The 9935-nt window shown below is 59.0% G+C and overlaps 1 protein-coding gene across 1 annotated transcript; it reads left to right on the plus strand.

Moving 5' to 3' along the window:
* Positions 1-1288: 1288 nt before the first annotated feature.
* On the plus strand, positions 1289-3661 carry LOC103802971 (bifunctional protein NCOAT-like; the record flags this gene model as incomplete). Its single annotated transcript, XM_009075506.1, has 5 exons — positions 1289-1386; positions 1892-2022; positions 2465-2636; positions 2966-3064; positions 3369-3661. Coding segments are annotated over 5 exons (793 nt in total), but the record flags the coding sequence as incomplete, so codon positions are not given.
* Positions 3662-9935: the final 6274 nt, after the last annotated feature.

The following is a 9935-nucleotide window of genomic DNA, read 5'->3' on the forward strand; positions in this document are numbered from 1 at the left end:
GATGTCCCTGTTGCCACCAACAGCCGGCAGCCAGCCCGCCCTGCCCGGGACTGCCGGCCCCGCCACCCTGCCCTCCCTGCGAGGGCGCCAGGCAGGCGCTTCCAGCCAGCCTGGGCTCGCTGGAGCTGGGCTTAGGCCTGTGGGAATGTAATGCACAGCACATCCACATCACCCCGAGCACGGGTGGCTGCTGTCACCTGAGGTTGCCATCCCCACCTGGTGTGAGTGGCCCTTCTATGTACCTGTGACTGTGTGTCATCCTGTGTCCCTGTGACAGAAGGATGTGGGCGGGATCTGCCACTGGCTGGTCGTGGGAATCACCTTGGAATGGAAGTTGATCCATGAAGCTTCTCTCTGAGCAGCTGGTGTCCATGCACAGGCAGTCAGTGGGATGAGGTGTACTGACAAATTGTGGCTCTGCAGGGCCTCCTTTGGGCAGCACAGTGATGACAGCCTGGGCAGTGCACTGGGCAGTGTGGGTACTGCCCCGGTGACAGCATGGGCACTACGCTGGGGATGGGGCAGAGCGTGTGCTGGGCACTGCAGGGTCAGTGCACTGATACCAGTGTGGGCAGTGCACTGAGGACAGCATGGGCAGTGTCACAAGTGCAATTAAGAACCATAGTGCAGGGACCAGAGATGCAGATACAGAAAAATGGAAGGAAAACAAGCTGTGATGTTTCAAAGTACCTTAGGAATGAGAATGGTCTTATCTGGTGCTGGACTGGGATGTGTGTTCACATGGTTACACACGTGAGTGGTATGTTCATCCTTATTTTTCATCTCTGGAAAGAAACAAGATGAGGGACTTGTATCATGATACCCGAAGTGCTTCCAACTCTGTTCATCGTGAGAAAATGTAAAACATTGTCTACTAAGGAGGATAAATGAAAAGAAATTAGTATAACAGATGGCTTCCATACAGGAGTGACGAAAGAGCCATCTAGGGAGGTATCTGCTCTCCCAGGGGGCATGTCTCGCTGGTCTTCAACACAGTCGTAGTGCTCAGCACTGGGAGCACTGGGTGGAGATCTATGAGTCCACGTGGCTGTCGCAGGCACATGTGCAGAGCTCCCTGCACCAGGGCAGAGCTGTGGCTCCACAGGCTGCAGGGTCAGTGTGAGCAGACCCTGGCAGATCTGACAGGCTGCGGGATGTGGTGCAGCCCTGGGAAGGAGCGTGCGTTGTGTGCTGAGCAGCTCGTGGTGTCATGGCTGGCACCTGCCCAGATGCCTCTTTGCAAAGAGTCCATGTGGGGCCTGGGTGACTCCTTGCTCTCGCTGTGCAGGCTGAAACGCCGGGGGCTGAACTGCTACATGTATGCGCCCAAGGATGAGCTGAAGCACCGGCTGCTCTGGCGAGAGCCCTACACAGAGCATGAGGCAGGTAGAGGCTCTGCTGGGTCCCATGCAAGAGGGCTTCAGGCATCCTGGGTCCCCGAGGGTGAAGTATGGTCTGTGTCCTAGCCAGGGTCAGACTGGCTGCTACTTTTGTCCTGCCAGGATCCTGCCCATTGCAGGGATGCCCCTAGACCTTGCCTGGTGCAAAGAGACCCCCATACCATGCCCATCATGTGTAATTGCCTAAGAGACCACTCAGCATGGGGAGTTCCCCATGTGGGTCCCTGGCATTATGCTTGAATATACCCTAGCCCATAGACCCTTGTCAAAATTCCTCTTTGTCCCATGGGATTGGAAATGGTCTCCCCTGACCCTCTCTCCTCTCAATGCCCTCAGCTCCTTCTTTTTGGACTGCTGTGGTTCCCTCTCTCTCCATCCTTTTTCCCCTTTCCATCCTTTCTCCCCTTTCCATCCCTTGTCCCCCTCCATCCCTTGTTCCCCTTCATCCCTTGCCTTTCAGCGCTCACAGATCCCCTCTGCTCTGTCCCCAGCCCGCATGCAGTCTCTCATTGAAGCTGCCCAAGAGCAGGGTGTGGAGTTTGTTTTTGCCATTTCTGCTGGCCAGGACATGGTGTTTTCCAGTGCTGGGGATCGACTCCTGCTGCAGCAAAAACTCAGGCAGGTACCGTGGGCCATTCCTTCATCCCACTGCTCCCAGACAAGGGGCACCAAGGGCTGGTGTGGGGCTGTAAACCTCTCCTGCTGCTGGAGCAACTCTGTGGGGTGCCCAGTGGCCGATGTGCTGTCCTGGTCGTGGTGACAGAGCTGAGTGCTCCATGGACACCTGAATGGGGGCAGGAGAAGGACCAGCCAAGCCCCAGCACTTGCTGGGCAGCACCAGGGGCTGGTGAAGGCTGGTGCCAATCCTCAGTTCCCCAAGGAGTGTGAAGAGCTGCTGGCATGGCGGGTTTGCTCTGTGGACAGCTGCTACTTCCGTGGCACGGCCCGGGCAGCAACTGCCCCATGCTGTGCCATGCTTGACTGCCTCTCCCCATCTCCTTGGGGCTTGTTGCCTCCTCTCTCTGCTGCCCAGGGATCCCAACAGTCTGTGTCCATGCCTGCAGGTGGCTGCCATGGGGTGCTGCTCCTTCGCACTGCTCTTTGATGACATCGACGCCTGCATGTGCCAAGCTGACAGAGAAGTCTTCCCCTCCCTGGCACAGGCTCAGGCCTCTGTGGCCAACGAGGTGTACCAGAAGCTGGGCCAACCCTCTGTCTTCCTCTTCTGCCCTACAGGTACAGCCTGCAGCCCTGCAGCCCCAGGGGAGCTCCCACCTCCGGGAGCCACCTCAGACCGGGGTGCCTTTCAGCTGGCTGCACCCAGCCCCTGTCTCTGCTGAGAGCTGAATGCCTTGGCAGTCCCCACAGCTGTCTCCAGGCTCCTCATGCTCATGGGGGAGCTCTGCAAATCTCAGAACTAGGACAGAACCAACTTGCAGAGGGCCTATAGCTATGTTCACTGTGTTCCCTGCACTGTGCTCCTCCCCAGCCCCTGTCCATGATCCTGGCAGGCCTCCTCTCCCAACTCCTCACCCCTCAAAGGATGCTCTGTGCACTCTTCCCAGAATACTGCAGCTCACTCTGCTCTCCCAGCCCCAGCCAGTCCCGCTACCTGCAGACTATTGGCCAGGAGTTGCTCCCAGAGATTGGTGTCATCTGGACAGGTGAGCACTGGGACCAGCTCTGTGGGCATGTGGCCTCTTGCAGGGTCTGAAAACCTCATGGCTACAGGCCCTGTCCCAGGAGAGCCACCAGCAAGCAGCTCCACTGTGGTGCCTGGGATTGGGGTGTGCAGCCCCAGCCAGGCAAAGGGTGAGGCTGGGGGTCTGCTCTTCTGGCTTGGGAGTGCGGTTGGGGTAACTTGACCCTCATTTTCGTGCTCAACACCCAGAGGTGTGTATGTCCCTGCTATGTCTGTGATGGACACTGCTGGTGTGCTCGACATGTGTCCATGTCCTGATGCTCCAGGCCCAAAGGTGGTGTCACAGGAGCTCTCAGCTGTGCTGCTGGAGGAGGTGGAGGGTGTCCTGCGGCGCCGCCCTGTCATCTGGGACAACCTCTACGCCAATGACTATGACTGCAGACGTGTCTTCCTGGGCCCCTACATGGGACGTGCACCTGGTCTCATGCCCAGGCTCCATGGACTACTCCTCAACCCCAACTGCGAGCTCCAGGCCAACTTCATCCCCATACACACACTGGGCACCTGGTTTCAGAGTGAGCTGGGGAGCTGTGCCCTCCCTGATCATGCAGGTACTTGACCTTAGTGCCCAGCAGCTCTGTGCCTGACCATTCCTACCTGTCTTTGCCAAGCCGTTCAGGCTTTCCAGCATGCCAGCCTGGGTGAGGTGTCTCACCTGGCTGGGCACTGCCCCATATCCCTGGGCATGGGATCCATCCTGGGGGTGCCTGCTGAGGTGAGGTGCTCACCCTCAGCATGGCATGGGATAGCAAGGAGTAGGGCTACCCAGGCTAATGAGCTGCAGTTCCCTAGGAATGGAGATGGCAGCAGCCCTGGAGTACAGCCAAGGTCCACAGGAGGGAACCTACAGCCCCCAGGAAGCCTTGGAGCTGGCGCTGCATGACTGGGTGGTTGAGATAAACCAGCAGGCTGTGGAGCCAGGTAGATGATGGACTTGCATGTGCAGCATCCCTCACTCCCTCGGAGCCCTGGACCAACTATGTCTGCTGTCTCCCTGTTTGGATGGGTGTCTTGGGCTGGTGTAGCAGCAGAACCTGTGCATGCCATGGTGGGCAGATGTGGGTGTCTATTGTGTTGTGCAGCCCTGTATGTGCTCCTGCCATGGCCACATCCTGGAGCAGCTCTGGAATAGGGGGTTCAGCCAGGCATGAGCTTGGTGTTTTGCAGTGTTTGCCTGTGCAAAGCCTGAGCCTCACCAGCCTCAGAGGCATGAACTCAAGCCCAGGGTCCTGGCAGCTTCCGGGTCCCTGCCAGCTCCAGGATGGAGCTCCCTGGCACAGCCATCCCTGGGCTGTCCTGCCCCATGGGCAGCAGTTTCCGTGCAGATACCAGAGGGACTTCCCCCTTGTTCATTTCTGCCAGGAGGAAGGACCCCAGGACACCCCAGTGTCAGCCTCAAGGGAGGACCAAGGCTGCAGCCTGGCATGGCAGGAAGACAGGAGGTCATGCCTGGCCACCAGCCCCATGACTCTGTTCCCAGAGGGGCAGACCAGCACAGCCCTGAGCCCTGTGGTATGGCACCAGTGGAGGAATGGAGGAAGGTGACCCTGGAGCCTGAGAAGGGCAGTGGGAGCAGGACACCCGCTGGTGGTCAGCAGAGCCCCACAGGGGATGGGGACCAGCTCACCATGAGGAGCAGGGATACCTGTGAGTCCTCCTCTGCTCTGCCCAGCATGGCTGGAAGTGCCCAGCCTGCAGAAATGCCAATAGCTACCAACACTCTCCACAGCCCAGGTCCCACCATGAGCTCCAGCAATGGGGCCAACACTAGTCAGAACCTTCCCTTGCCCACCAGTGATGCCAGGACAGGGGGTGGCAGTCCCCCCCAGACTCCCAGCATCACCCAGCCTGAGGTTATCAGGGCTGACATGCCCCAGACATCCCCAGGGCCTGGGTCTGGTGCCAGGCCTAGCCCCCTAACACCACTGAATGCAGGGGCTGGTGCCAGCCTTGGTCCCCCAGCACTGCTGACTTATGAGGCTGGTGCTGGCCCTGGACCCGTGGCACCATTGACCCCAGAGGAAGCTGACAGCCCCATGGCACCGGTGACCCCAGAGGAGGCTGGATCTGGCCCCATGGTATCACTGACCCTCAAGGAGGCCAGGACCAGCTCCACAGCACAGGTGACCCCAGAGGAGACCAGGACCAGCTCCACAGAACAGGTGACCCCAGAGGAGGCTAGGACCAGCCCTGTGGTACCAGTGACCCCAGAGGAGCCCAGGACCAGCTGTATGGCGCAGGTGACCCCAGAGAAGGTCAGGACCAGCCCCACAGCACAGGTGACCCCAGAGGAGACCAGGACCAGCCCCACAGAACAGGTGACCCCAGAGGAGGCTAGGACCAGCCCTGTGGTACCAGTGACCCCAGAGGAGCCTAGGACCAGCTCTATGGTGCAGGTGACCCCGAAGGAGGCCAGGACCAGCCCCACAGCACAGGTGACCCCAGAGGAGACCAGGACCAGCCCCACAGCACAGGTGACCCCAGAGAAGGCCAGGACCAGCTCTATGGCACTGGTGATCCCAGAGGAGACCAGGACCAGCTCTATGGCACAGGTGATCCCAGAGGAGGCCACAACCAGATCTGTGGTACCGATGACTCCAGAGAAGTCCAGGACCAGCTCTATGGCACAGGTGACCCCAGAGGAGACTGGGTTTGTCCCTATGGCCCTGATGACCCCCGAGGAGGCCAGGTCCAACCCCACAGCACCACTGACTCTGGAGGAGGTGCGGATGCTGGTGGAGCTCTTCTACCTGCCCTACCATCATGGAGCACTGGCACAGGAGCTCCTGGAGCACTTTCGGTGGCTTCGGGCAAACAGCCTCAGCGTGGGGGTCCCAGCCACGGCACCTGATGCCTGTGGGGTAAGGCTGGTCCAGGTGCTGCTGCGGGAAGGTGCCTGCCATGGTTGCCTGATGCCAGGGCACGCAGTGGCGAGGCCGAGCCCAGTCCTTCCAGCTGCTCTGTGCGCAGACCTGTCGCCTGCACAGCCGCTTCGTCAGCACTGCTGGCCGGGCGCTGCTCTATGACCTCCACCCCTACCTCTGGGACATCCGCAACATGCTGCTGGCCGCCAGTGCCTTTGTCCTCTGGCTGGGTACGTGGCTGATGCCAGCCCCTGGCCACTCCTCAGCATACATATCCATACCCTTGCCAAACCCAGCCCTCTTGGTGCCAGGGCCCTGGAGCACTGGGGCACATCCAGGATGCCTGAAGCTTGTTCTCTGGTGATCCACTGTTGCCCTGCTAAAGACGTGAAGGTGTCTGGGACCCACCCCAGACGTCTGGGGTCACTGTGTCTAGTTGGAGCTGCCAGGGTCTCTCCTGTCAACTCCTTGCAACACCTTCTCTGCCACTTGCTCATGTCCCATGCTCACCACCTTGCCTTCTTTGCAGATGGTCACCTCCTCTGCGACCCTGACCCCAAGGGCACCTGGGGAAACTGCTTTGGCTGTAAGTACCAGCACTGCCCTGGCTCACCTACCTGGGCAAGGGGCCTTGCTGCTGGCCTCCATCACCCCCAACCCCAGCAGCAGCCAGCACTCACCATCAGGCTGCCTTTGCCCAGGCCCTGCCTGCCATGTGGAACAGGAATGGCCATGGGAAATCTTGGCACCCCTGTGTGTCCCAACACACCAGGGCAGAATGGGGCCCTGCTGCTGGGGATGGGGCAGCCATCAGAGCCGCTCTTCATCATCATGTCTCATAGCCTAGAAGGAATGCCTAATTCTAGAATATGGGTTCTCAGCCCTTTTATTCCAAGGACCCCTTAGCCTGTCTGGGAAAAGGGATGTGTGGGCCACACAGTAATGCCCTGGGTCACAGAGATGACACTGGTTTTTGAATGCCTGTGCACCAGTTTGGAAGCTCATGTTCCTCTGGTTTAGGGTTCCCTCATTGCTCTGTGGGCCTTGTGATCTCTTACAAACCAAGAACTGTTACCAGGTGGTGACCTGAGCAGGTTTCCAAGTTCAGTGTCTAAGGGGGCTGTGCACCTTGAGCCCCCTTCCACAGGGAAGCAGGGTCCCTGCCTGGGCTGCACACCTTGGGGGCAGGTTCTCGGAGCTGTGAGAGTTGCTGTGACAGGGATCATGACATTGCTGTGTGACAGAGGCTGATCTCCTGCTGCCTAGTAGGTTTTTGTTCACTTCATATGTGTCTGTGTCCTACTTCCAGGGTGCCAGAGTATCACTGCCCCAATCCTGCTGGAGAGGGATGCTGAGCCCTGGGTGCGTCGTGGGGGCCTCTTTGGAGAGCTGCAGGTGAGAGTGTGCCCCTGGTTGGCTGAAGGAGCCATTGGGAAACCAGTATCTCAGCCCTGCTGTTGGGTTGCTGTAAGCTTGGGAAGTCAGAACTGCCCTGGGCCTCTGCACCTTGTCTGTGGTTCCTGAGGTTTGGGGAGCTTCAGAGAGACCCTCCTGCTGTGTCCAGTTCAAGGTTTGGAGCCAGGACAATCTGATAAACTCTATCTCTTCCAGGCACTGCTGCCTGTGGGGAACAGCTGTGACCTCTTCTACCACCCACCTCCACTCTTCCCATCCAGCCAGCTGTACCTCCTGCGCCCACTGCTGCCTCTGGACAAGGTGCGAGCCATGGACTGGGGCGGGTGTCCTGCCAGAGCTCATGTTTGCATGGCCCATGCTGCATGTGTGCTGACAAGTTACAGGCTCATCTGCTGCTGAGCCAGGACTGAGCTCACAGTGCAGGCTGACACAGTGAGGGACGTTGGGTCCATCTCTGCTCAGAGCTGGCTGGCCTGGGGCATCTCACCTGGGGCTGTGTTCAGCAGCATGTCAGACCCTGGGCTGGAGAACAGCTGTTGTGGCCTTGGCAGGGACCATCACCTGTGATGAGGGCACAGACAGAGCAGGAGAGGGAGCCTGGCTCAGCAATGAGCATCAGGCCCAGCCATGGATAAACCAGCACCAGATTGTGGGTGATCTCCAGAGCAGTCTCAGTGCTGAGCTCCAGCAGTGGCTGTGAGCAGATGTCAGGAAAGATCCAGAACAGGACAAGTCTGGATGGCAATCTCCTGCAGCCTTCACCAGTCTGCAGCTCTGGGCACTGGCTGAGCCTGCAGGGGTTCATCTCCAAATCAGTCCCTTCTTCAAACACTCATCCAGTTTCCAGGGTGATTCCCTGCTGAAGAGCAGTAGCCTCTGTCAGCTGTGACCTGCTTGCAGACCAACCCTTTGCTCTGACATCCCAGAAGCTCAGTGGGATGGGGAGAGAAAGGGATAATCTGGATGTGGGGGACACACACCAGTTAAAGTGCTGCTAAATCCAGCAGAGCTCTGCATTCCCCATGTACTGCAGCCTGCAGTGAGCACCCTACTCCCTCATCCTGCTCTTGTCCTAGCTCAAGGAAAGGCAAAATCCAACCACCACAGACATGAGCGCAGCTCCCTGCTGAGCACAGCACCCGACCATGTGCTGCTGCGGCGCTTTCACTAGCAGAGGAGGAGCTGCAAGCGCAGGAGAGCAGAGCATAACCCCAGACCACACTGTCAGCAGTTCCCGTGGCGAGAGCTTGTTTCCAGTTGCCTGTTGTCAGATTTCATCTGCTCAGGCTGAACCTTAGCGACCCGAATGTCTGTGTCCAGTGAAACTCTGAGAGGAAAATCCAGTCAAGCACATCGGCCTGTTCCGGGAACAGGGCACAGCAGGGCATGGTCCTGCTTGTGTCGGGTGATCAGGGCAACCTCCCCTTCCGGAGTAAGGCTTTTATCAGAATGTCCTTTTCTCTGGGAGCAGCAGCAAACTCAACCATGACCAAGATGGGACATTTTGGGATGTCCTGCTGTGCAGAGGCTCTCTGGAAACTTGAGTTTCAGTGTTGTTTTTGGGGCCATTCTGTCTGCTCTGAGCATGCTCCAGCCTGGGGCCATCTCTGCAGCAGCAGCTCTCTGGATGCCTGACCAGAATGGCAGTTTCTGGTTTGAAGGGTGGCTGTGCTCTGGCAATGAGCCTGAGGCCATCAGACTGGGGCTCGGTGCGTCGCTGGTGCAGGCACACACCTCTATATCCTCCTCCATACCCTCCCCTGCAGCCACAGCCCTCGTCGCGGTCCCTCTTTGCTGTCCCTTTGGCAGCTGCTGGTGTACCACACTCCAGCCAGAGCTGTGGGAAGGGTGACTGGCAGTGTGTCAGGGCAGGTGCAACCAGGGCTGAGGTGGGTCTGGGTCTTCCAGGGAGAGCTTTACCGCATGTGCCGGGAGAGTTTGGACTGTGATCCCAAAGTGGCAGAGATTCTCGTGGCCCATCCAGATCTCCTCGGTGACAGGTGAGATATAGATCCTCTAGGGCTCCCTCTGGCTGGGCTGTGCCGAGCCCGGACGTGCTGGGTGATGGAGGACTGGGAGGTGAGGCAGTAGCCTCTCCTTGCATCTCTGTGAGGACCAGCTCTGCCCCACAATTGGCAGTGGCCTCAGCATGCAGTAGGAGCAGGGAGGGATGTCACCACACTGGTGAGGTGACCCCTGTCCAGCAGGGTCATGGCAGCCACCATGAGGGCAAACCCACTATCAAGCCTGGATGCAGGAGGCTGCAGTGGCTCCCCTTGGCTGAGGGCTTCTGCTAGGCATCTCAGAGGGGTGGGCACTGCGCACTGGGTGCTGTCCTGCTCGGGCAGGAAAGGGGAGGCTGCTCTGAGGTTTCCCTGGGGCAGGCTGGGCTCCAGGCACAGCTCAGCCGTGCTCCTTCTCTGGCTGGCAGACTGCTGGGCAGCTTCCTCAGCCTGAGCCCTGAGTACACCTTTGTGCTGGAGGATGAGGGTGGTCCATGTGGATACGCAGCCGGAGCGCTCTATGCTGAAGGCTTCCTGCAGCAGAGAGACA

The sequence above is a fragment of the Acanthisitta chloris genome, unplaced genomic scaffold, assembly GCF_000695815.1.
Source record: "Acanthisitta chloris isolate BGI_N310 unplaced genomic scaffold, ASM69581v1 scaffold37515, whole genome shotgun sequence".
Classification (NCBI taxonomy): domain Eukaryota; kingdom Metazoa; phylum Chordata; class Aves; order Passeriformes; family Acanthisittidae; genus Acanthisitta; species Acanthisitta chloris.